At 43.2% G+C, this 27,575-nt stretch overlaps 1 protein-coding gene across 1 annotated transcript in view; it reads right to left on the reverse strand.

Moving 5' to 3' along the window:
- Window positions 1-8,382: 8,382 nt before the first annotated feature.
- Window positions 8,383-27,575, reverse strand: part of foxo1a (forkhead box O1 a) — a 29,738-nt gene continuing 10,545 nt past the window's right edge. The window contains exons 2-3 of the mRNA XM_034097036.1: window positions 13,124-13,315; window positions 8,383-12,531 (exon numbers count right to left, since the gene is read on the reverse strand). Of these exons, the coding sequence (XP_033952927.1) occupies window positions 11,344-12,531; window positions 13,124-13,315 (1,380 nt within the window). The 3' untranslated portion in view covers window positions 8,383-11,343. The remainder of the gene's footprint in view (window positions 12,532-13,123; window positions 13,316-27,575) is intronic.

Below are 27,575 nucleotides of genomic sequence, written 5' to 3' on the forward strand. Positions count from 1 at the left end.
TTATTGCAGAAGCTATCTCCCACCTTTGTAATCTGTCCATACAGACAGCAGTGCTACCTTCTGCCTGGAAGGCAGCTTTAGTGCAACCTTTGTTTAAAGGGGGAAACCATGCTGACCCCAACTGCTATCGTCCAATATCCATTCTACCCTGTATAGCGAAAGTGTTCGAAAAGTTAGTTTGCAAACAGCTAACATGGTTTCTGAAGACTTACAACATACTATCTGACATGCAGTCTGGGTTCCGTGCAGGACATGGGTGTGAGACGGCGACTCTCAAAGTCCTAAATGATATCATCAATGCCCTTGACTTCAGACAATACTGTGCTGCCATTTTCATCGATCTTGCCAAAGCCTTCGACACTGTAGATCACCAACTGCTTCTGGGAAAGCTTAGAAGCATTGGTGTCACTAACCAATCGATAGCCTGGTTTGAAAACTACCTGTCCATGCGCACCCAGTGTGTAAAATCTGAAAATCTGATGACACAGCCCCTATCCATCTCTAAGGGAGTACCACAAGGCTCTATTCTAGCACCCATCCTATTCTCAATATATATAAATGACATGGAGAAATCAGTGGGCAACTCCTCTATCCACCTATATGCTGATGACACAATTCTGTACACTGCTGGCCCTTCCCCGGATACTGTCCTGACAACTCTTCAGGATAGTTTTTCAGAGAATCCAGTCACATCTCTCTGCCCTTGGCCTGGTCCTGAACACCACTAAAACCAAGATCATGTGGTTTGGCCGCAGTGGTGCCTCCCAAACTGGCACTATTGTGACCGCCGATGGCCGGGACCTCGAAATAGTTAAATCTTATAAATACCTTGTATTTTGGATTGACAGTAATCTGTCATTCTCAGAACATCTCTCCAAAATTCAGACCAAGGTCAAAGCTAGACTCAGCTTTCTATATAGGAATCGCTCCTCATTCACTTCATCTGCTAAACTCTCTCTGGTCCAGATGACTGTCCTTCCTCTGTTCGACTACGGTGATACCATCTACCGCTCGGCGTGTAAAGGAGCTCTCGATCATTTAGACGTTCTATATCACTCCGCCATCCGCTTCGCCCCCTACAGGACACACCACTGTGACCTGTACTCTCTGGCTAACTGGCCCTCTCTTGAGACCAGACGCAACATCCACTGGCTGATGTTTGTTTACAAAACACTCCTAGGCCTCACTCCCTTCTACCTCACACAATTACTGCAACTCCGCACACCCCCAACGCACAACACCCGGTCAGCTACAAGCATTCTGCTAAAGATCCCCAAAGCCCATACATCCTTTGACCGCTCCGCCTTTCAGTTTGCAGCGGCAGATAGCTGGAATACCGTTCAAAAAACATTAAAAATTAAAACCTTTGTCTCCCCCCGCACCTTCAATGTCACTATTATTGACACCCTGGTACACACATGTAGCTGCTTTGCCTGATGCTGATTTTAATGACTGATTGAACCACAGCAATATTGTTTTAGAGTTTTTATATGTTTAACTGCTATGCCTGTCATCTTTGCTCTATGTGTTTGTGTTGTCTCCTGGGTTCTGTAGTGCCCGGAGTGTGTCTTTTTATTTCCTCCCAAACCCCATCCCCTCAGGAAGCCTTTGCCTCCTGTCAGGTCATCATTGTAAATAAGAATTTGTTCTTAATTTTCCTGGATAAATAAAGGTTATACTACTACAACTACTACTGCGACTGATGGACTCCACAACAAACACTGCGGGACAGCTTGAAACGAAAGGATTTACTTCCTCGAGACTCCGAGAGATTTCGCAAGATTACTGAGCTGATTGTGGAGTGCATAGCAGGGGACGACCAGCCAATTTCACTTGTGGAAAACTCTGGTTTTTGTCGTCTAATAAATTATTTGGAGCCGCGCTATGGGATGCCATCCCGCCATTACATTTTTGAAAAAGGCATCCCAGGTACACACCAAGGTTGCACACCAAGGTGCGTGAACAAGTGCAGCGGCACCTAAAGGAGGCTACATCAATCGCCCTCACCACAGACCTGTGGAGTTCAGGTGTAGCCCCGATGTCGCTCCTCAGTCTGACCGCCCACTGGATAGACTCCAGTTTTACTTTGCACAAAGTGAGCTGCGTGGCTCTCACACTTCAATGCGTATCCGGAATGCTATAGAAGAGATGCTCGCCAAGTGGGACATCGATAATGACAAGGTGCATGTTGTTATGAGGGACAACGCCGCCAACATGAAGAAGGTAAGCCTTCTTGTTATTGACCACTGATGTTTAGCTACGCATTACCCACGTCAGTAAAGTTCATGCTAATTCCGTCAACAGCATCTTTTAATAAATGGTCATGGTAAATGTTCCCTATTCCCAATTATAATTATGTGTGCCCTGGATTTATTTAAAATGATGTCTAGATAACGTGTCTTTTAGACGGCAACCACGTCAACAGGCTAGCAGAAAAGTTAGCCTAGCTTGTTGTCAGCTAACTCACGTCAGTTTAGCCACTAGCACTAGTTGTTATTGACTGCGGTCAACTCAGCCGTCTCTCGCATTTGCTTGGTCAAATGAGCAGCGCTTCATTTTTGAGTGCGCGATTAATAGCGTCTTTACGGTAATCGCCGAGAAGTGGCGTTGACGGTAGTACAAGTGCTTATGCTATATTTGATCAATCAATCAATGATATTTGATGAGGGATAAAATGATATTTAGCCATAAGTTCTTAATAAAAATAAAAGTAGTCCAAGTAGTACTGAATCCAACAGTACCAATTGCATGAAGAACTTATTGCACGAAATCATTTTATCTCATCAAAGATGGCAGAAAACATGCATTATTGTACTCTGGAGGGGAGTTTGACAAAGGATTACTCAAAAAGTACACAGTAAAAGTACTTGATTGATTGTAGTCTAACAAGTACTGAGTCCAACAGTATCACTTTTATTAAGGATGTATCGCTAAAAATCATTTTATCTCATCAAATATAGCAGAAGTTGCATGATTTTGTTCTCTGGAGGGGAATTTGAGAGTATTACCCAGAAAAAAGACAGTAAAAGTACTTCATTTTATTGTACTGAGTCAAACAGTGTTAGTTTTTTTAAGAACTCATGGTAAAAATAATTTGTATCGCATGAAGCAGAAAAAAACATGCATTCTTTTACTCTTGCGTTAGTGCCGCTTCTCAGCGATTACCGTAAAGGCGCTATAAATCGCGCACTCAAAGATGAAGAACTGCTCATTTGACCAAGCAAATTTGAGAGACGGCTGAGTTGACCGCAGTTGTTATTGCGACAGCAAAGAATTAAAACGAAACATTAATATCCTGTTTTATGTCTTATCTAAGACTACAGGCTTTCAATACGTGTGTTAGACTTGGAAGTAGCCTACCATATTAATGACAAAACAGCTAGTTTTGAGAGGCTACCTATCAACAGGAAAAATATTCAGTGCAACTTTTGAGATGTTAAAATCTCAAAAGTCCCATCAGATCATAATGGTTTGGAGGTATCATGCAGATGGTGGACCATAGTGTATAAATTACTCACAAATGTTATGGACATTTCCCGAGATTTGTTTAATAAGTTAAGGAAAGTCCAGAAATGTATGTAAGTCAATGAGAGGTAAAGACGTTACCTCTCATTGACTTACATACACTGCTATCAGTTTTTCAACCAGCAGATGGCTGCGCTCTATTTGATACTATTGTGACATCGACTGCTTATTTTCCTCACTGACCAGTATCAATAGGCTATTGATATTCATCTATCTATCTCTCGCCATCATCCTCTCTCCCAATCTCTCGACTGTAGGCATTTGCAGACATGGGGGTGCAGAGCCTGGGCTGTTTCGCTCACACACTCCAACTCGTGGTCATCCAAGGCCTTCTCACCTAGCGAAGCATCATCGATGCTGTCGCCAACGCACGGAAGCTTGTGGGTCATTTTAAGCATTCCCCAAAGGCCTACTCCATCCTCGAAGACATTCAGGTGGTTATCATTTTATTATTATTATTAGTAGTAGTAGTAGTAGTAGTATGTTATCTTTTTAGTAATTGCACTTTCCCCCCTCCCTGTCATGTCATTGTAAAGCAATCCATCATTAGGCTACACTAGTGTTGAAAGGATGTTAGCCAACAAATAATTAACCTAAATATAGAAGCATTTTGAGTGGCCTACTAGAAAAGTGATACACACAGCGGATTTATTTTAATTATTATCATTATTATTACTTTACAGAAAGACCTGCACATGCCAACACAACGACTCCAGCAGGACGTGTCAGTCAGATGGAACAGTACTCAGTACATGATGCTGGTAGGCTATACGGATGGAAGGAATGAATGCAAAGAATGAATAGATTTTTTTACATGTGAATCAGCCTAAATAAATACATTTAGATGCGAGGTATATAGTTCTACTTGTATTTTACACATGAATGTTAAACTAACATTTATTTACTTATTTTGCAGAGCCTTCTTCAGCAAAAGAGGCCGCTCAGTGTCTATGCAGCGGACCACGACCTTCCATTCATGCCCTCTGCCAACCAATGGGCGCTTATGGAGAAGGCAGTTGTGGTATTGAGTCCATTTGAAGAGCTGACAAGGGCAGTGAGTGCTGCGACTGCGAGTGCCGCGGATGTGATCCCTGCAATAACTGTCCTCAAGCGTCATCTTTCCCGTGAAGAGAGCACAGATGCTGGAATCAAGACTATGAAGAGAACACTTCTTGAGGCTGTCACTGAGCGCCTCGACTACGCTGAGACTGAACCAATCTACTCCGTTGCTACATTGGTTGACCCAAGATACAAAGATAGGCAAGTCCTGTTTGATTCAAAACTTATTTTGCGATATATAATTGCTCAGGCCTAATCAATTCACCACTTGATTATTAATTATCAAATAACATCAAAATAAATGTTCCAAATGTTGTTCTGACATTGACAACAATAACTTTGATATGCTAAGGGAACGACAAAATATGTTACGAAACAAATAATCCTTTTTAACTAAATGAAATTCTATCCATTTTCAGATTCTTCACAAGTCCAGACCACCAGGAGCTTGCCAAGGAGGCTCTCATTAGAGAGGTGGAGATCATGGAGAGAAAGAAAGGCTGGCAGTGAGGTGTCTGCAGAAGAGCCTCCAAGAAAGTCACCACGTCGAGGTGGTGTAGGCTGTGCAGCTGCAAACAGCAGCTTTGTCAGTCCATATGACGAGATCTTGGAGGGGAATGTGGTGGAGTCGAGGCCTGTGAGTACGTCAGCAGTCGTCACTCAGGTGAAGGCCTACCTGGCTGAACAAACCATCCCAAGGTCAGAGAATCCTCTACACTACTGGCGGGCACATGCTACACAGCGACCCGCACTGGCTGATACAGCCATGACATTTCTTTGTGCACCTTGTACATCGGTGGACAGTGAGAGACTGTTTAGTGCAGTGTCAAATGTCCTTGATGAAAAAAGGAACCGGTTGACAGCCGATAAGGTGCAGGTGTTGGTTTTCATTAAAAAAAACCTGCACTACACTTTGAAGAAGTCAGTGCAGTAGATTAAGATGGAGGAAATAAGGAGCTCTATTACACTGTAAAAATGTTTATGTTTAAGTTTAGTGATTACATGTCTCTGAGATCCCTTAATTACCAATACTGTGAAAAATAATAAGTTCAGTTTACTTGAAAAAAGGATGGAAACTTGTTGTCTCAAATAAGTAACCAAAACTTTGTGTATGTTATGTTTACTTTATGTGTACAATTAATGCAAAGATTTTTAAGTTATGGTAACTTACTTCCAAGAAGTAACGTTTAGTGAAGCTTACTTGTATTTACTGCTGTTAAATGAGTAACCTTTTGAGTTATTACCACTTATTTGTGGTAGTGATAGAATAAAAGCTATTGAGCACAGCTTGGGTGCCTGTCTATTTCTTAATGTATACGAAATTAAATGCTGTTTGCCAACACAAAATGTGATATCGGAAATCGGTATCGGAAAACCGGTATCGGGAAATATCGGGATCGGATCGGAAGCTAAAAAATGAGATCGGGACATCCCTAATTTTCACTATTTCTGACATTTTTATAGATGAAAATTGAACTAAAGAAATAAATGGTAGATTAATCCATATTGAAAATAGTTGTCAGCTGCTACACTAATTATAATAGTTATATTTCTTAATGAATTAAGATAAGATATTACTGTATTGATCCCTATTTGGGAAATGTTTGTGTTGCAGCAGCATAACAAGAAAAACAAAATATAAGTTATTATATATACAAAAGTATGTGAGGGATGGAATATTAAATTGAATATAAATGTAAAATGTACATGTGATTTTACGTCCAAGAGAAGCTATGGAGCAGAGAGTTCTCTGCCAGCCAGAGGTGATTTGTTATTAGTTCAATATGTCAAACTGATTTCCCTGACTACAATCTTTAGTTACATGGTGAAACGTTATGCTGCTTGTACTAATTAGACTTATCATATAAGCCACACGGGTTTTAATAGGATGTATTCATTATCTTTACTTATGTTGCGGTCTTTTCAGCAGCGCCATCTCTAAAACTGCGATACAGTCACTACCCATAATTTACATTTCACCGTGACATGGACAACAATGTAACGTCAGCTTACCTCATGGCACGAATCCCGACTCTCCTTTGGAAAACATTGGGAAACGATAGAACGAGCACGTTTCATGGGAAGACCTGTGGCTGCAACCCAGAGCAAAGCAACAAACCATTGCGTAGCTAACTAGTAGCGTTAGCTTTAGCTAACGTTAGCTAACGAAACGAACTGCCGAGTAAAATTGGAAAACACTGGTAATTAATTATTCTATAATTTGTAAAACTACGGTGTTAAAAACGACAATTTCAAAAATACAGATTATAATGGTCAGATATAGATATACAGATACTAAAGACAGGCAGGGGGAAACAAACTTAGCGGGAGTGTTTACGTGTTAGGCGTAATGACGTACAACGGCCTCGACAATTTCTGTAGTCCTATTCAGCCACTCGGTAACAACCATCGTTTTTCAGACACGTAAACTCTTCAAAAATCACCAGTGGGGTCACTGCTGATGTATTTAATGTCGTAGAACAAAACGTGATTTATCTCTTAAATTTGTGTCAACCACAGACCTTATTTCGAGCTATTTTCCAAAACCCTATGGAGAAAATGCATTGCTTTTTGACGAAGGAACCGGAAGTGCTAAAAATGCTAACTTACTTCCGGGTTTTACGACGCGTCACTGCGGTTCTCTATATCGGCCGATAATGACCGGCGGGGCTCCCCCCGTTGACAGTTCACTGTCTTGCACTGGCTTCGTAGTGCACTGATCGATTAGGCTAAGCTAACCTGTAGCTACTCCCTCCACACTCACAACAACAACTTCATACAGACATAAATAAAGCAGCTGTATTCGCCATACAGGAAACACACATCTAAAACGGTTTTGCCTGCCGTTTTTGTGTACACAAGCATTCATCAATGGTTCGGAAAGTGGCGCTGTACCTTAATAATATAAAGGCTTGTATTTGCGTGCATTTCCTGTTCGGAAAGTGGCAATGTACTGAGAGTGGAGGTGTCCTGACATTAGCGCCTGCAGGCAGGCTCCATGGACCTGTCAGCTCCGGACAGCGCAAAATGCGTACATGAAGCGCTACGTCATGAACGCAAGAAATCATACCCCAGAGCCCTGGGCTCTGTCATACCCTCGTGGGGTGCGCTCATGTGATTGGCTTAGAATTGAGGAGATATTTGATTGGCTATATATAGAAAAAATTACAAATACGAACCGGCTGACCGTCAGGGGAGTCTCAAAAAACCCACACACAAATGCACAGCGATCCGTGCACAGAAAGCGGTTTATGTTTGCAGGTGCAGAGGTTTTAAACGGAAAACAAATATGTGAGGATCAAAAATACATACGTAAAACTTTTTTCTGTATTTGGATTTTATTTACATGTATATGAAACGGAATACATTTGTGTGTGCATTGAAAAACACAAGTGTGGATCCGGAAATACAAGTCTGAATCCTTTTGCGGATCATGAAATACAAGTGTAAATCCTTCTGTGTGCATGTGTGTATTATGAGACTGTTCTGAGTGAGTCCATATTTTTACACCACCGCTGCTTCCACAGATGATTTTTTATTTTTTTTAAAAATGTATTTATTGTCAAAGCATTTAATGTATTCATTGCTATCGGGATGTTAAGAGCATTCCATGGAAAATAACAAAAACTGTTTCTGAAGTGAATTACCTACCCCACCTTTAATTAGAAAAAGTACATGTTATATATATGTATGTATCATCTATTGAACATATTTGTAGCAAATTGAAACTCCAATGGACCAATAGAAACTTTTGCATGCATTATTTGTGTTGTTTTTGAATGAGAAATCTGACGCATCTTTAACACAGAAGTACATTTATTCAGGTCTTAATACATTAATATTGAACAAGTTACATATTCTTATTGATTGCAAATCACACAGCAAAATTCAAATGTACTCCTGTATATGAGTTCAATGTAACAGAGCTTTATTTTAAAATATGTATTGGGAACACTTCCTCTTTTTACGAGGATATGTAAGTGACAGTGTGATATCTCTCTATCATAAAATTACAAAAAGAATTGTCCAGAATTTTCTCTGACAGAGTAAATGTTTTGTTTTTCATTTAAACAATTCAATATCTCTTTCCATTTATTTTAGTAATTTGCTTTTTGATGCTATTTTCTAAAAACGTTATCTAAATACAAGAAATACAACAATGTCAGTTTACAAAAGCTTAGCATATTAATTACTGCATCATCTATTTTCTAAATAAACTTCATTTTTTCCCATATAACTATTTGGAACATAGAGTTTTGACAACAACAACACCATAATATCTCACAGCGCTATGTTACAATAAAATATCTCTGTCATAAGTTCAAAGAAAATGAAAAATATAACAATAGCAACATAAAATTAAGGAATACAATGCATAGATTCAATCATTTAAAAATGTAAAGATATAATTTACTTAGTACAGCTCTTTAACTTTAGAGTGAATCCTGTGATACTGACTACATGGATTCATTACAGTTTATCCTGGCTTGAGTGACCGGCACAAATATATATAAATCATATCACATGATAAAAATGATCAATATATCACTATGACTTCAAAGGCAAATTTGGCTATAGTACATTATGGCATGTTTGGGTAAGAAAAGGCAACACCTGGCACAAAGCCAAACAGCAGCTTCTTAAAACAGCCTTTTGAAATGTTTCAAATAATATCTATTTTTTCTTCTTAAACCTGCCCCGCTCGCTAGCTTTCTTAGAAATCTACGTCAGTAGTGTAAGATCAGGTGCCATTACTGCTCTGGAGTACACACATTTTCATTTCAATCAAACACTCAAACTAATTAAAGAGATTTCCCCTGGTCATTACTCCAAGTCATTAGTGCTTGAATGAAAAATCGCATACTCAAGAGCCCTTGGCGACGTGATCAAACACACGCTGATAGATGTGGTTTCTGGATAAATAATGCAATTAGCATTAATGTAGAGTAGGCAGATTCAGTTTGTTATTTTTAAACCAGCAAGACTTCATTAGGAGCGCTCATGTCATCAGACAGCATCTTCACAAAGGTAAGCCACGATCTTGTACACAATTTGTGACTCAGCATAAAAGTTCACTGAAAGGCTGACAAGCTCATTGTTAGTACATCAATAAGTGGGAAAAGCAAGTCAGAAAATGCAAATATACACGCTCAATAAAATACTTAACACTTAGTGGCGCTTTTCAGGGGCAAAAAACAATCAAAATAGACTTGTTAAGATGATTTGAGATATGAAGTCACATGTTATATTTATGTAATGAGACTTGTAGATGGGTAGAGGTAGGAGGGGCAGAGTGAACGTGGAGTCTCATAAAAATCAGTAAAGCTGATCCAACTTATAGCATCAGACAGCTTTTTGGACACAAAGGAATCACATTCCACTACTTTAAATCAGTCACACTGACCTTATGAGACAGAAAATGTAAAAATAAAATAAGTTCTGAAAATGAACAGGAGACAGGCTGGATACTGTCTTTGAGGACAATCTCTGGCAAGTCTTGGACTCAGCCCCGGTATGAAAACAACAGCAGCACTGACAAAACATTTTACCCAGCGACCTGCCTTGACCTTTAAACATTCACAGAGCTGCGAAGCGTTCAGGAAACCTTAGCGATAACAATGTACAGTCCCTCGTTTCTTCATGACTTTTAAAATCAGAAAAGTGGGAGCTTAAAAAAAAAAGAATGCACCATACTTTTCTTCAAAACTGCTGGATTTGAGTATCTTCTGGACCGTAGACATTTACAATATAAAACCCTTCAAGCTGCAGACGACATCTCCTTTGTTAGGCACAATAAATAGGCCCCTGTGGTATTAAGGTTCAGAGTGACAGAGACTCAGAACAATTCTAAGTGCAGGTTCTGCACCAGCATATATCTATAATAGCCACAAATAATTTAGGTCTCAAATATATACTAAATCCAGTAAACATCCACTACATCATTTTAATATACATTCTTAATGTATGTACAAGAAATCTAAAAAGTGTGTTATCATTTTTACAGCCTGATAGAGAAGAATCTTCAAGCACAGATCTGTCCACACAATGTGTTTGAAAGAGTCCGATTCAGTTTTCAACGTTTTCAACGTTCTGCTGCCTTGACTTGTTTCCGCTCTGTAAACAATATTTACAGTCTAAAATAAGAGGCCTGATTTTACAAACTGTATGATGACATTAAGTATATTCAGGCAATAACAAAGTGAGTCATTTTGTAACATCATCCTTGAGAAGTCTCTCTCTCAGTCCACAAACCCATGATCCAGATTACCTTCATAATTCTTCTGTAATGGTTATTAATTATCACTGCACTGTACATAGAAAAGTTTGATTGTGGAAACACAGTAAACATCATGGGTTGAGCTTGTGCACTTCTACAGATTGTGCTGCTGCTGATGAGATGTAGTTGGCAGTGACAGAGACACAACCACAGTATAGCATCTGTGACCTTGAGTAAACTAGAGAGGTGTGTTTCAGTTTGGCTCTTAGTTTAAGGCAAAACATGTTTGGCACTTAGTTTGTACAGGATATTTTATATTTCAAAAAAATAATTCAGATATTATCTTCACCAGTTCCGGGGTTCTCACGCTGATCACGGCCAGTGTCAGTCTGCAGAATTTATCACAAAAGTGTTTTTCGAAAAACAGAAATGTTGATGGTAGAGCGGCTGGAGTTAGGCTGAGGATGAAACATCCTGACATACACTTGTTTTGTGTCAAATTAGTTCTGGGTGTGCCTTTTACCAAAAGAGCAACAGCACATCTACCCTGACACCCAGCTGTGTGTGGTGGTCTTCACTCCGTGGGGGAAACCTTGCTGGGTCACCATTGGTTCGAAGTTGAAGTCCAGGGAGTCCCCATCCATCAGAGTGTCATGGAGCACCGTCTCCATGTCAAACTCAAACTTCTCGATGGACATGTCGTCCAGGTCGCTGGGCAGCTTCTCCGGGTGCAGGGGCTGTGGCATTCCCTGTCGGCCGTATCCGTTGGTGTTGAGGGGGCAGAAGCCCCCCGGCATGCCTCCCACACTGAGGTGGCTGGAGAGACCGTAAGGCATCTGCATGGGGCTTTTGATTGTAGGCAAACGTGTGTTGCCCCCACCGTGGCTCAGGGACATGAGCAACCTGCCATTCATAGCTTGTGACGTGACCGGGGCCTGGCTGTGCACATTGTGGGGGTGAGGGTGAGAGTGACCGTGCGGATGTACACTCCCTCCTCCCATGAGTTTGGCTGCATGCTGGCTGCTGCTGTAAGGCGGCAGCATGCATCCTCCGCTGGACTGAGACACCACGGTGTCCACTGACGGCATGAGGTCTCCGTGCTGGTCTGTGTCTGACGTCAGCAGCTCCTTCAGGAGCCCTGCGGGGCAACTGTACTGACCCATACTGGGCCCGAAGCTGGGCTTACTCTCAGGCAGCGTCTGCATAGACATGGACGACATGCTGTTCATTCCTGCTTGGCCGTACACACACTTGCGGTAGTCCTGCTGAGGCTGCGCGGCCATGCTGGGGGAGCTGTAGGCGGGGTACCCAGGGCTCGGCTGCATCATCGGAGAGGGGGAGGACTGGGAGGATCCGGGGGTTGTCACCCCGCCTCCAACCTGAGAGTTGTTGGGCGAGAGCAAGTTAAGGTTGTCCAGAAGGTTCTCCATGACGTTCGCAGAGCTGTGTCCCAGAGAGCCCGTCATCTCTGTGAGACTGGGCAGCGTGGCAGTCATCTTGGCTCCGGCGGCTCCTGGGTAGCCCATGTGTACGTCTGCATCCCCGAGCTCGTCCTCGGGCATGAAGGGCGACAGGCGGCCGCTCAGAGTGCTGGCGTTGGAGCTGGTCCGAGGCCTGAAGCTGTTCCACGCATCAAAGTCGTCGTTGCTGTGGGAGTTGGGGCTGCCGGGCCACTTGGAGTAGGAGCCGGGGCTGTCTGCGCCTCCGTCAGGTCCTCCCTGAAGGGACAGCTGGGGGGGGGGGGGGAAGACTGTCAGTGTACCGGATAGACATGCTGTATTTTATATGCCAGAGACGTGTCAGCAGTGTCACATATGTGTATGTCAGACGTCATTTGAAAAAATACATACTAAAAATAATCTTAAATAGACAGAGAGAGAGTGTGGAGACAGAATGTAGTCTTGTTAGATGTGCCAAGAGCAAGGACTGTCTTCGGTAAGACAGCTTTTATGTGCGCAGCTCCACTTGCTTGGAACAATCTTCAGCAAGAATTGAAACTGAGCAATCTCATTCCTCTGCATGTTTTTAAAGCTAGGGTAAATGAAATGCTTGCTGATACAATGGGCACTTGTAAATGTCTATAACTATGTATCCTGTAAATATAATATATAATGTCCTTTATTGTTTTATGTTTCATGTGGAATCTATATGCTGCAGGTCTCCCTTGAAAAAGAGATCTATGATCTCAATGGGACCAATCTGAATAAATAAAGGTTTGAAATGAAATGAAATGAAAGAAATAAAACTAAATCCTGGTTAAAAAAGTTAAACATCAGCTATGTAGTACCACAAAAGCCTGCGCTGGATTCTCTATGTCTTTACCTTTTTCTTAGCTGCTCTTCCTCTGCTCTTGGTGAACTTGCTGTTGTTGTCCATCGAGGCGGCTCTGCGCCGCGGGGACTTGCCGCTCTTCCCCCCCTCTGGGTTCAGCATCCACCACGAGCTCTTTCCCGTCCCCTCATTCTGGACACGAATAAAGCGGCTGTGCAGTGACAGGTTGTGTCTAATGGAGTTCTGAAGGAAAGGGAGAAAGCGAGAAGCAGGGTGAGTACAAGCAGGGAGATGTGTGTGTGTGCCCTTTTTCAAAAACACCTCAGATCTGCTTTAGCATACAAGTACAAATCCATCAGTACAGGTGGCTCTCTTTAAAAAAATGTGGCTTGACAGTTAAGAAAGGGGGGAATTTAAGGTCACTCAAACAATCGAAAGCCTAATAAACTCATGTGCACTCACATACGCAGTACTTTTACTCCATGAGCAATACATCCAGAAAGAACACAGTGTACAGTAAAGTATAATCTTATCTCCAAATATACTCTATATGTGGGCCTTTGTTTCCTTTACAATAACAGAGGGGCCCATTGTAAAGCACAATTAAACCAACACTCACATTCCACCTGACTACGTGTCTTGTCTGAACCAGGACTGAATCAAAGGGAGGAAACAGACTAATCTTTCCTCCTTACAGACACATTAATAGTGCGCTCTAACGTTGCTTAGTGACGCCCCCAGTGGAAAAACTCATTTTTGTGCAGGAAGCTAGTGAAGCATTATTAAAACACGGCAAACAAGAGCGGGAATATTGGGCAAACGTCTGCTAAGCAAACCACAGAAAGTGAGACACTATTTCTGTCCTACTTTACTGGAACACTTCATTTGTTATCATTTTCAAAATAGAACAACCTGTTATTAAACGGACTATTTACGTAATTTACACTGTGGCTCTGTATCGAGTCAGGGCCATAACATGAAGTAATAAGCCCTTTGTCAGCACATTACTGTGCATACGTAAAGCTTGTTGTTTTGGAAGAAAGTCTGGAACTCCCAGTGCACACACATGCAGAGCGTGCATAGTGGCCAACGTCATCAGGCCTGTTCCTGCTGTGAGTCACTGCTTCACATCTGGTTCCCAGTCTGCCCTCTGCTGTGCCTTCACCTCTGCTTCTCTTCAACTCTACCACCTCTCATTGATAATTATTTCTCGACTTTAATGGTTTGTTTAGTTTATTTATAGCCTACTTTTCCAAGTAATTTCTTCAAACTTCAAAAGAAGAGCACATTCTTACACATGAAAAGATAGAAACAGTGGTGGCAATGTAGCCTTTTTTCCTAATAAAGAAGGAATTACTGTACTTCCATAACATTGGTAGACCTGCATGAGACAAAACATTTAAAAAGAGGAAGAGACTGGGATATCCAGCTTTCAAGTCTCTGGTATTCAAACTCTTGAGAAATGACATCCTACATTTTCAATAATAGAGCTTAATATTGTAGTTTATCATATCCCCCTGTTAAATGACGACACTTTTAATACCCCACAACCTCTCTGTGTGTGTCAATTGTAAGTGTCATTTAACCCTAGTGACATGACGATGACATCATCAGGGTCATTTTCTCAAACTATGGAAAGCTCCCTCTTGAGTCACAGAGGACATTATACAACTGTTTGAGGAGAGCAGTCACGAGTATCTGGACCATGAGTGGATGCATGTGTCCTACTGTGTGCTGCAACTACTTTCTTCGACCTCTTACTGCTTGTCACTGGAGGACCTCAGGCACTAAGGCACCTGGGGGCTGTCTGAAAACTGGACCTTCATAAATGAATGACACTCTGACTCAAATGACCTGACTGCCTCAGCCAATCGTCTCGGGGCTGGTTTGCATGATCTGAAGGACGTGACAGCCCTTACCTGATTACCCCCCCCCCACCTCCTCGTGCACATCGGTAGCTATGACAAAATGCAGGGATAAAAGTCTGGTCATGAGCCTCTCTTTCCCATGACTGGTAAGAGTGCTGGCAATTTCAGCTGTGCTGCAAAAAGGAATGACTGCAATGTGAGAGCAGACACCGGGATGTCCTGTAACGGCCCTATATCTTCCTGATGACAGGAAGGAGAAACTTGCAGCTAAAGTCACTTTAGAGGGTCTGTTTTCTATGGCTTATGTCACAGGCAATACACTGGTTGTTGTGATGATGCAGAACGTTTAAAAAAACAGGTTCAAGTCTTTATTTAAGTGTAGGGTCATCAAAACTGTTCTGATGGGAAATACCAAAACCTCGGCAGAACTCCGTGTGGGGAGTGTGGCTGAGCGTGTCTAGTTGGGCCAATGGAAAAGCCTCGTCTCCCACTGTGTGTGTGTGTGTGTGTGTGTGCGTGCGTGTGTGTGTGTTTAAGAGCCAGCTCATGTTTTTAGATCAATGGCAGCAGTGGAGTATGGTTTTGATTGTGTTGCTCTCTCTACTGCAGCCAGTCCTATCGACACGCGATTTGAAATGAACACACGCACATGAACACAGTCATACACTGAGTGACACTAACACACTCTTGGACATGTATGAATGAAAAGTTAGGATAATAGGCCTTATATACAATAGGTGCTTCTTTAAATTAATATATGATTTAAAAGTTTCTTCTACAAAATACTTTCTTTCTTTTGGAAGCGGCGACTTTATGTGACATTGATATATCTCTGGCCACAGTACACAGGAATCTTAACATTCCAACTAATCACTGTGTGCAAAGTTCAATCGTAATCAGAGCCGACTTGTTAGTATCTCTTAGGAAACAGTAAAGGCAGGATTCCCAGCCAGGCAGCCATCACAATCAACATTCTTCAGCAGGTTACAAAATCTCCTTCTACCGTGGCTCGAGGATGGTCCTATCTGGTGTTGTCTAAAAATATGACGACATTGTCCCATCTTAAAAGTAGAGTTATTTTGTTTTTTTAAACAAAGAAAAGACAGTAATACAGTGTTGGAAAGAAAACAGAAGATTGTGGACAGACAGTGATAACTTTTTGTTGCACTGAGGAATGTAATCATAAAAAATGTTGTGAAAACAGGCAGTAACTTGACATTACTCTGTCTCTGAAAGCCAGAGGTCATAAAAAAAAATGTTTGCTCTGTTCTGCCTGAACCCACCACCAGGAGCAGCAGCTCCGTATTCTGAGTCAGTAGAACAGAGCAGCTCTGGGAAAACATGAGGAAGTGACCACATGAAAGAGGACTGTGACAGGAAACAGAGCTGACTTCCTGCCTCACAGGAAACGCGGCGGTCGTGAGGCAGAGTAAAAAGGCATGGAATGCGAAAGCCGCAGCGCTGTGGGCCAAATGGATACCACAAACTCAACCCCCCTCCCTCGCCCCCCACTAGCAGAGAGTTTATGTTTATCTCTGATGTCATGCATACTATATTTATTAAATGGAAGTAATGTTCGCTTTGCCGGGGGACTGCTGAAACTGAAATACGTGACTGGATACGTCATGACTCAACAAGTGGCTGCAGTACGGACGTCTGGGTGGTGTGTTAGGCAGAAGGAGAATGTGTTTTTGAGTCTAGGCTATTTAAGAAATAGAGAAAGAGAGGTTGTGTGTGACAGAGTGGGCATGGGTCAGTACACACTGTGCTGGTATAAAGTCCCTTACTGGCAGCACTGCTGAAAGGCCACAGTGTTCAGTGCATCACCCTCTCCTCTCCTTCCTTCTCCACTTCTATTACTCCTGTTTTTTTTCACCTCCTTTCATCTCCTCTCTGCTATTCTCTCCTCTCCTTTTATCATCTTGTTTCCTTGTCTTCTACCAATTTCAACACCTACAGTATATCTCCTCAGCCTCGCATCCTTCCTTAAAGTATCCTCTCCTCACACATTTTCCGTAGCAAAGTACCTGCAGAAAACTAGAGAAACAGACTGATGTCGACACATGTCTGCAGGGTTGTCTCTTAAATGTCAAATCGGATAAAAAAATCCCCCAAAAGAGAGCTACACCTCCTACTTGCAGGGCTGCTTTCAATCGAGTGAAGCCACAAGTGAAACCTCATCTGCACAGCCTGTACAGCTATAGGTATGAAGCATCTGCAACAATGCTCCATCCTCACAGACTGAAAGCATGCAGCAGGTTTAAACTCACACGGCAGCAGTTCTCTACGAGGTTTCACAAACATTTACCAGAGATAGGGAACCAGTGGAAGTGAACAATGTGGTTTCCCTGCACTATTTCCACAGAACTCATTAGAGAACCGGTGCTGTCCTCAACACACTCCTTCACCTTTCATTAGCTATGTTTTGAAAGTAGTTAGGTAGGTGTTCTGTTCTAGCACTGTAACTAGCTATTTTCTGTGTAATGTCTGCGGCTATGAAGAGAACAACCTATAGAGCATAAGGCGCAGCATTTCTAACCACTAAAGTAAGTAGCCCTAAAGCTGTTGCATGGTCATGTCTGGAGCTTTGTGCTGAGTCTGGCTGAGTTAGAGCAATGTGGTTCAGACAGAAGACCTGTAAACCTGTTATTAGCCTAACACCAGCTCAGCAGGTCTGCCAGATTAACAACAGCATAAGGCTGAGCACACAGCTCCAGGTGAGGTGGTGGGGCGACAAGTGACAGGGAGCTACTACTCACTGGGATCAGAGAGTATTCAAAACACACACACTAGCAGGGTTTTCCCCTTCATGTCAGATGCACAAAGTATTCTGTGATCCAGAGAGCGACAATAGATTCCAATAGATTATGAAAGCAGGTTTACCTAAGGCGGCACATTGAGGTTAACAGGCAGTAGAGGCCGATCAAAGTGATAACACCTCCAGCTAGTGAAAGCTTACATGGGCAAGAGGGAGGATGTCATATATCTTTTATATTGTCAGTTCTGCCTGGTTGTTTAATGGTGGGGATTTCTTATTTATTGGACATAAATGGTCAATGAAGACAAGATCAAAGGTCTTTCTGACCCCAGTTCCCAACATGTGCCGAATTATAGGATGTTAAGACTTGGGTATTATGGTTGAAGCTGATTTAGCATAAATAACAGTATTTATACAGGGGGATTGTTTTAGTGTTGTGTTTTATGAAAATGAAAGTTGACTGTTGTATACTAACAAACAAACAAACACACAGAAAATATAGCATTACAACTTCGCATTACCAAATTCACAGAGCAATCTGAATAGATTGTGATGACTTCATGTGTTTGCTGTTTGATAAGTTATCATCAGCACCAATATTGAACTGGTCGGGGATAATCACTGACCTATTTACTAAAGTCAATACAGCAATGATCATAAAAGGCAGTGGATATAAAGAGCAGAGCACAGGAAATGTGAAGCCTCGGGCATTTTATTAAATTATTTATACCCTTGGGTTCATTAGGCAAGGCAAGGCAAGTTTATTTATATAGCACCTTTCAACACAAGGCAATTCAAGGTGCTTTACAAAAATGAAAGACATTCAGACAAAGGCATTTAAAAACAGTCATTACAAATAAAATAAAATAAAAAACATTAAAAGACTGTCAAAGTGTTCCCCAAAACTAAGAAAATACCCATAGACGTACCTAGTAACCCACTATAAGATAGTCGTACCTTGTATCCTACTATACAGCTCACAATAGTTTTAGTAAAACTAAGAAAATGTACATATAGTCCACCCTCGAACTATAAGATCCTTTAGTTTTTTCCGAAACTAATAAAACTGGCCTCTAGTTTGACCCACAAACCATTTAAAAGTACTATAGCTAAGTTTACCTGTGTCTTTCTAGGACTCCATTAAAAGAGTACGGAAAAAATAAAATTATTGTTGTCATTCATGTTGCGTAGCAGCGAGCAACACAGCACAGCGCCGCAGATTGTACTGGCTGTGAACAGATAAATGTGTCACTGTTAACAGTGGTATACAAATAAGCCTCTTTAACCACAATTTCTATTTTTTTAAGCAGACCCAGATTAAAATAAAAAATTGACATGATTCAACCAGAAATAGACCATCGCTGCCCTTTCTCTCCATCTCGCCCCATTCCTAGTCTTCTATTCTTCCCTTGTCCTTTTCACATGCTCCTCTGGGACATCGTGCACATACACTTCTGGCCACAGCTGATCACACACTCATGTTGCAGCAAAAACTGTCCCTTTCTTACCGGCTGACGTCAACTTTCAATCATTCAAAATGGCATAGAGAGTTGAGAGAGGAGGCCAGGACACATGCAGAGCGCTTAGAGTGGAGTCCTTCAAATTCAATTCAGAGTTCTACTGTATAAGCCCAACTAGGAGTCTTTGACCTATAAGAAAGAACCTTGCCAAAATGACCATTGTGACACGCTGAGTTATATGACCATCATAAAGCACAGATGGAAAGGCAGAAAACACCCGTCATGCAGAAGCAAATCTGTCTGCAAATGTATTTACTGACGGCCTCTTGGCAGGACTCCTTTTCACAATCCTTTGCAAGGAATCTGAGTGCAACCAACCGCCCTCCCCCTGAACACACACACACTGCTGAACTTGGAAGCCTGAGCGGATGATGATTGGCTAAGCTTAAGATTGCGCGGTCTCACAAACGCTGCAGACAAATGATAAATAGTCTGCGAGTTAGTTTAGCGCATAAGGCGAGAAGCAGCAAAGCTACTGACACTCCAGGATCATTCATCGCCGTATGATAGTGTGAAACGAGTGGTGGAGTGGAGGGGCTATTAGAGAACTTCCTGCTGCATTGTATCCGCACAGGAAGAGCTGGCCAGTCCTGATACTGATCCCACTGATGCCTTTGGTTTCTCTGGTGCAAAACACAGCAGAATGAGGCCATGCTTGGTGCAATGCAAGGGACTGGCTGAAGCAAACATTGGGTTAAGAGCCACCACTTCCTAATCAAAACTCTGTAGTCTGACTGGGCAAACAAACGGAAAAAGGAAAGAGGGGGCCCTTGTTCAGTTAGGCTTTTCCAGCAGGATTACAATGGAGGATAATGTTCTTACTGTACATTTTAGTACAGTTCCCCACTTATGATTTGTCCTCATTATGTATCCAAGCAAACACAACTTGGTAAGAGAATAATGAATCGTCTGCCATTTCCTCTGGCTGGGCCAAGGTTTGACATTTGGAGTAATTGCTCAGAGAAAACATTGCTATTATTGATTGAATAAAGAAGGCAGAGTTGTTTGTGTTTGTTAGCTGCAAACCTTAAAATCCAATATGGCTTTTGCTTTTCTACTTTTTTGTGTCGTCAGGCCATGTAGAGAAGGCACATTCCTTGGCAATTACCATTTACTAGAGTGTTGCAGGAGAATTGTAGGCATCAGTAGTTATGAAAAAACAAAACAATAAAGAGTGTATCGCTGATTTATCCTATTCTCAAGCTATTGACAGGCTAGGTAAGCTTGACCATAACTAGACAAAACGATATATGTTTATTTCATAACAACGGCCAAGTTGTATTTTTAAAAATGTGACCTTTTTCATGAAGAAAATGTGGGATGTAATAACTCCTGTCTTCAAAACATATGTTTTTTAAGGTTTTGTTTCATTGCTCACCTGAAACATTAACTTATTTTAATGCTTAAACTTCAAACACCACTTCATCTTCAACTAAAACTCTCAAAACATTTAAAGATATTTGAGGATTCTTAGTAGTTCTCTTTAGGAAAATATTGTTAAATGCTAAAGGGAAAAACATGCATGTTGTTATATTGATGGATTTGCACTCTCCTTACTGTCACCTACACTGCTCGAAAGGTTGGCTGCATTAGTGGCGAGTGACCTACTGAATGATTCACATTACATTTTCTATTTTCTTCAGACTATGCATATGCTGTTTATGATAACTGCTACACATACCTTCAAATAATGTCCCAGCAGCATGCTAACGGCAATCTGTGTTTACTAATTTCCTGATTCAGAATTAAGCAGCACACAGCTCATGTGTACAGACAGGGACCGGGTTGTGCTGGCTAAGCTTAACATGCTGAAATATGTGCATGTGTTGCTATGTGCGACACAATGTGAGTCTGTAAGTGCACAGAGCTGTGTCTGTGGAGCTGGGGTATTTTCTGCCTCTGATCAGCAGAGCGGCTGGGCTGGGCCTGCTCTGCTGGGATAAAGATGCAGTGTGTGGAGCACTGCTGGGTGCCTGTGTAACGGCCTGAGCCCACCATGGGAGGAGTGTTAGGGGGGTTATATTTAAACGCCTGTTACCCCAGTTCAACCTGGCAAACATGGGGATATCCCCGGGCTGTTTTTATGGTTGTGTGTTGATTCCATCAATAAATCTCCTTACGGCTTCAGAGCTGAGAACATTTCTCATTAGTTCATTTATTTGATGTGTTTTATTACACTGCAAAGCACTGACATAAATAAGTGCAATTATAAACTGTACTCATGAAAAACGGCCAACACTGTTTGTAATTGGTTAAAATTGGCAAATTGAATAAAAACGACCACCCACGCTTTGAATACGGACTGTTTTCATGCAGCTCTTAAATGCCTTTTTCTGAGATCCTCCCTATATGAATCCACATGATATTATTTATCTTTTTTAACCTTCTTTCCTTTAAACTCTCCCTATATGCATGATGTCCATGAAGCCATTTGTACGTGTGCACGTTGGGCTGTAATGCACTTACCTGTTTGCCGGCTCTGAGCTAGCATGACTCACGCTCTGCCACGGAGAAAACAACTTAAAAGAAAACCTTATGAGATGTAGTAGAGCCATTACAGTCCTTTTATCACAAAGTAGTTTTTTTCTCCTACGATGGGCTCATTCAAAAAGATAATAACATCAATCATCACTACAAAGATATACTGTATATGTGAAGGAGTGCCAGGGGACTTTATTCTAGTAAACTAGTGTTTTAACAGAATCTGTCGACTAGATAGTGACTTGGCTCCCTTTTTCACATTTATCTCAAATCGCAAAACAGAGTTTGTTTATAGCAAAAGCATATTATTCTGTTTAATAGTTTAACATATCTTAGTTTTTAATATTATCGCCCGTGTCCTTGTTGTATAGCATTGTTGCTATCACAAGTCACACAATCAATATATTGTTAGTGTGTTACAATGTTAAATAAAACGTATTTTGTGAGAGTACAGCTGCATTGTGCTACTGTATTATCTATACATCTATCCATCTATTATTTTACAGGCTTAAACAAGTCCAGGGATTACTTAGATAACAAAATGGTTGTTGGTGTTATGATTTTGAACTTGTAGATTGAGCTGTATGAGCCGCACAACATCCATATCTCCTCAAATTAATTCAATATCAATGGTGAAGGACAGTAGATATGAAGTGTGACATTATACAAGGGCACCAAGACCTGCACTTGGCACCCCAGAGGCGCTACTATCAAGCTGGCACCAGTACAGGACAGGAGCCACACATGAGTAAACCAAAGTCTCACTCCAGCATTTACTTTGGCTCTATTCATCTGATGTCATGCAGTTTTATTTAGCTGATAACGTCATGTGAAAACCACAATATTTCAAATGACAATTCAGAGAATATATAAGAACAATTTAGAGGAACGATAAACAATCACACCGATTCCTTTTATTTCCCAGCCCTGAGTAATGCAAAGCGGATGAATTTAAAGAAATTAAGGATATACTGAAAGAGGAAGAAGCCACAGAATCTGCCATTATGCTCAGTGTTGCTTCCTCCGCTAATGACATCAGTACCCTTCTGCTGCATACCTTGTACTGCTTTCAAAGCACCCACTTCCTGTCAGTCATGGGCATATATTTGCATCTCTTGAAAGTGTGTGTCGCAAGTGGAGGAAGAGAGAAGTAATAGATTCTAGAGAAGAGATAATTAAAGCAATGATGGCAGACAATTATATCATTAACATAACTAATAAACTAGACAGGGAAGGCAAAGGACCATTTGTTTATAACATTCATAATGTGCTACATTAAATTAACAATTTTTCATGAGATCCCATGATTCAGGTTTTTTCTCTCAAGAAGGATGGATTGTATCAGTAAGAGTTGGGATAGCTACAGTATGGCGATGCAAAATTGTCACTAATTGTAATATTTCTGACATTTAGGTAAACCTCTGATAATTACAAGTTAAGATTAATCTGAATGAAATTCCAATGCCAGTATCTTTAAACAATGAGAATATTGATGAATGCATTCTCAACATGACCTCAAAAAACCCAGTGACGCATTTCTTTAGCTCTTTATCTCGCCTGTCTATTACTTCAATCAGAACATGAAAGACTCCTTGAGAGAAAAATGAGACGACATGTAGTTACATGTCCGATCTTCCAGATTGGTACTGCTGCACTTCCAAGAATCCAAAACAGCCACTTGGAAACTTAAGATGCCGATCCCTGAGTGTACAGGACAATATAGCAGTACCACGAAGAAATATAAATAATCTCAGGAAAGCTACATTTTGTCTGTCCCAGCTATCAGTCAGGATGATAAAATAAGAACATCCCAGGCTGAAGCAGTTATCTTACACTGGTACGCACTTTGACCTTAAAACAAACTATTAGTTCCCGTGACAACAGGAGCAGGGGACCAGCTGTTTGACGCACAGTCATAACCGTGCTTCTGATTAAAGTGCGCATTTAAATTTCCACCCATGCCAGCCAGCTACAGGGCTCTCGTGAGCACTCATGGATGTGAACACAATCACACATGCCTGAATGCATGTGTGATTGTGTGATAATGCCCGGCCAGTCTGACAGGCACCGTGCATACTCGCTTTAGGGCGGGAATTGCACAACAATGTGGGTCTGGGTAATGCTTGTGGTCTGGGGCCCTCGGCAGTGAGCAGTCCCATAAAAGTTTTGCTCTACTCACTCCCTCGTTTTTTAAGAAAAATCTTTCTTTCACTTCTCATTTGAATGGCGAAATGATTCAAAATCAACACAGTTAGGCTTCTCACACTGTAAAACAAAGCTGCGTTCTTCCTGTTAATCCCAAAGGGATCATTTTCAAAAGGTTCTGACTGACAGGAAGTTGTGTTGGCAGAGAGAGCAACAGCGTATTCTGTGAAACAAACTTCAGCGCCTGAGCAAACCCTCTGCCAAAACAGACCACCACGTGCTCTCGGCTCGCTACTACCAAATCCACACTGAGGAAAACAAAACAATCTGACTCATCCCCAATGACTGTTTACCTGACCGTGCCGCTGGATGTCAACTCAATTTAGTTCTCATTCATAACACTTCGTTCGATGTCTCACTATGGGATGCGCCTCATTGCGGAGCAAACAGAAGCATCAATCTCATTACGCCAATCCTGATTGGCTGGTGATCTTGACGTCAGCGTCAGGGAATCCACCCCCTATAAGTAGCTTGCGCTACGTCGCATGCGTCATTCAAACACCTCTTCTCGCTTCAGAGCACATCTCGATGGTAGCCGGGCTAGCTTAACAGTCCACAGACTGAACCCAAAGCTAACTTTCGGTCGACGGGCGCTCACCGGCTACTCTTCTGCTTTGCACGAAGACTGTTAATGCTAACACACCAATTAGTATTATAATCGACCTCGCCGTTTCTTTCCTCGGAAATTAAGGTAAAGGTTTTGATTTTTTCAAGCTAACAACACACCTGTTGCTAGCTTGCTTTCCCTCACTACCGACACCACGGTAGCGAGGACGTTTTTTCTTTTTCTCTCACAGAGGAGGAAAAGATTAAAAAATATTAACGAGAAAAAAGATCTACACCGTTCTTTTTTTCTCCGGATACCTGTTACGAGCGGGTCCTCTTCACACCACGCGGCGAACAAGATGGACGCCTCTCTCCCTCACACCAGAGGAGTCAGGAACTTGGAGGCTCGGCTCTGCGGCTGCGGGTTGAAAATATCAGGCACAGACTCACACCAGGTCTGCTCGTCCTGCCTCGGGCTGGAACACGCCCAGGAGGCTATTGACAACCCCGGCTCGTGCGGGCATTGTGCCCGCTTCACCGTAAAGAGCCTCCGCCGACGGTTAGCACGTCAAGCTAGCTTGTCGGGACAGGACCCCCTCATGTCAGTTGATTTGCCGGCTGGTAATCAAGACGCGGGGGCGTCCGCCGCAGAGATTGAGCCCCGCACTGTGTCGGTCTGGGGCTCATCAACAGCGGCAGCTGCAGAACCGGAGTCCCGCGCCGTGTCAGGCTGGGACCCCGTGGCGGCAAGAGACGCGGGAACGGAGCCCCACGCTTTACCAAGCTGGGGCTCCCGGCTGGACCTCACCATGGTTTCGCCTGCGGAGGATGTCCTGGAATTGGATTATATGGAGGACGAAGAGGGTGCCTCTGAGTTCCTCCTGTCTGATTCGGATGAGCAAGAAGACGATATCTTCATGTCATCGGCTCAGGCTGCAAAGCCGGGAGCGATGGCTGCTCTCCCGGGCGATAGCACACCAGCTTCGCCCTGTCTGAGCATGGACCTGCAGGCCGTGTGTCAGCGTCCCGCTTCCAGACTAGACATCCCGTGGCCCGAAATGGCCAAGGAGACCTCCAGGTCCCGTTACGAGGGGAAACATTTTCCCCAAGCAACGAGGACAAAGAGGCAACTCCTTCCGGTCTTCCCGGAGATGTTGGATGAGGTGTCGGTCTCGTGGAGAGACCGGCCCTTTAGCAACAAGGCCCCAATCCAGGGTGCCTCCTCCCTAGACTGTGACGGTATGGAGAGGCTCGGCCTGCTCCGCATCCCGCCTATGGAACCGCTGGTGGCAGCCCACCTACTACTGAACCCCACGCTGCCAGCGAAGGCGGACCGATTCCAGTCGACCATGACTGAACGGTCCTACCGAGCCGCGGCGTTGTCCGCCAGGGCTTTGAACGTTTCCTCGCTGCTAACCGCATACCAAGCGGAGCTCTGCGAGGATCTGTCAAGCAATCCTGGACCGGCCGTTCTGGACGAAATGGCCGCGATCACAGACATTTGTCTTCGTGTTCAACGCTGCGCCGTCCAGAACACGAACATTGCAAGGCAATGGGGATCATGGTGGTGCAGGAAAGAGCTAGATGGCTCAACCTCACCAACCTCCCAGACCGGGAAAAGGAGAATGTGCTAGACATGCCCATCGTTCCCGAGGGGATTTTCGGCTCTGCTCTCGCCTCCATGCAGAGGAGATGCGAGTCGAAAAAGAAGGAGGACGAGGCCCTCCACCTCGGTCTCCCTCGAAGGGTCCAGCCGCTGCCTTCACAGCGGCAGTCCTACGCCCAAGCTGCCTCGAACCCTGCTCGGTTCAAAGTACCGAAACAGCAGAGGTCGCAGCCCGCCCCGAGTCCCCAGCCCAGGCAGGAGACGAGGGCGAGTTGGCCTAGAAAGTCTCCGGTTCCGGCTGCAGCCCAGGCGCAGCCAACCCAGAATTTCGGCCAGCAGTCGAGGAAGAAGAAGCGGGTGGCCTGACAGCCCCTCCTTCTCCCCTCTGTGACAGAGCTGGAAGTCCACGGTTCCCCAGCTCTAGATGTGTTCCCGCTGCCTCGAGAGATGCCTCAACACCATCCTCAAGTCCGCAAAAAACACATGTCACAATATTGTTGTTGTTTCTCACATAAACCATTTTCCGCTGACGCATCCAGGCTTCAGGCCAAGGGCGCAGCTCAAAAACATGAAAAGAAAAACAATAAAAACAATAAACAGTCTGTCAACTGTTCCCCTTCTGAGAGCAGCTACGGCCTCTCTCAAAAGGCGGATAATAGACGGGTCTGTGAAGGCACCACAGTCACGCGCATGCGCAGTGCCGGCTGGGGTTGTGAAGGCACCACCGTCATGCGCATGCGCAGTGTCGGTGGGGATTGTCGAAATGGGGTACCACCGTGTTCAGACACTAGAGGGCCCCATAACACAACAAATAGAGACCCAGAGGGTAAGAGACGTGACATCTCCGCTGGCTCTAAGGAGCATACAGTGGAAGATGCTCACAACATCTGCTTGGGTTTTCAAGACAGTAACACGGGGCTACAGACTCCAATTCGCTGTCACCCCCCTTCGCTTCTCGGGCATTCTGTATTCACAAGCCCGAGGAGAGTCAGCCCATATTCTTGAGAGAGGGATCCTCTCACTTCTAGAAAAGAGGGCTATATCTATAGTACCCGCCGAGCAGAGTCAGAGCGGCTTTTATTCCAAGTATTTCCTCGTTCCCAAACGGGGAGGGAACGGAATTCGGCCAATACTGGATTTGAGGGTTCTGAACACATATCTAAAAAGATACAAATTCAGAATGCTCACTCACACATCTCTGCTGCGTCTCGTGCGACAAAACGACTGGTTTACATCAGTCGACCTGAAAGATGCGTATTTCCACATCCCAGTATATTATCCACAAAGGAAATATCTGAGGTTCGCATTTCAGGGGATCTGTTACGAATACAGAGTACTTCCCTTCGGTCTGTCTCTCAGTCCAAGGGTGTTTGTACGGTGTACGGAAGCCGCGATAGCCCCGTTGAGACAACAGGGCATTCGCCTGGCGACCTACCTAGACGACTGGCTGCTTCTCGCACAGTCGGAGCAGGAGGCTGTTACGCAGACAAATGTCCTCGTAAAGCACCTGCTCAACCTG

Source organism: Pseudochaenichthys georgianus, chromosome 13 (genome assembly GCF_902827115.2).
Source record: "Pseudochaenichthys georgianus chromosome 13, fPseGeo1.2, whole genome shotgun sequence".
Classification (NCBI taxonomy): Eukaryota; Metazoa; Chordata; class Actinopteri; order Perciformes; family Channichthyidae; genus Pseudochaenichthys; species Pseudochaenichthys georgianus.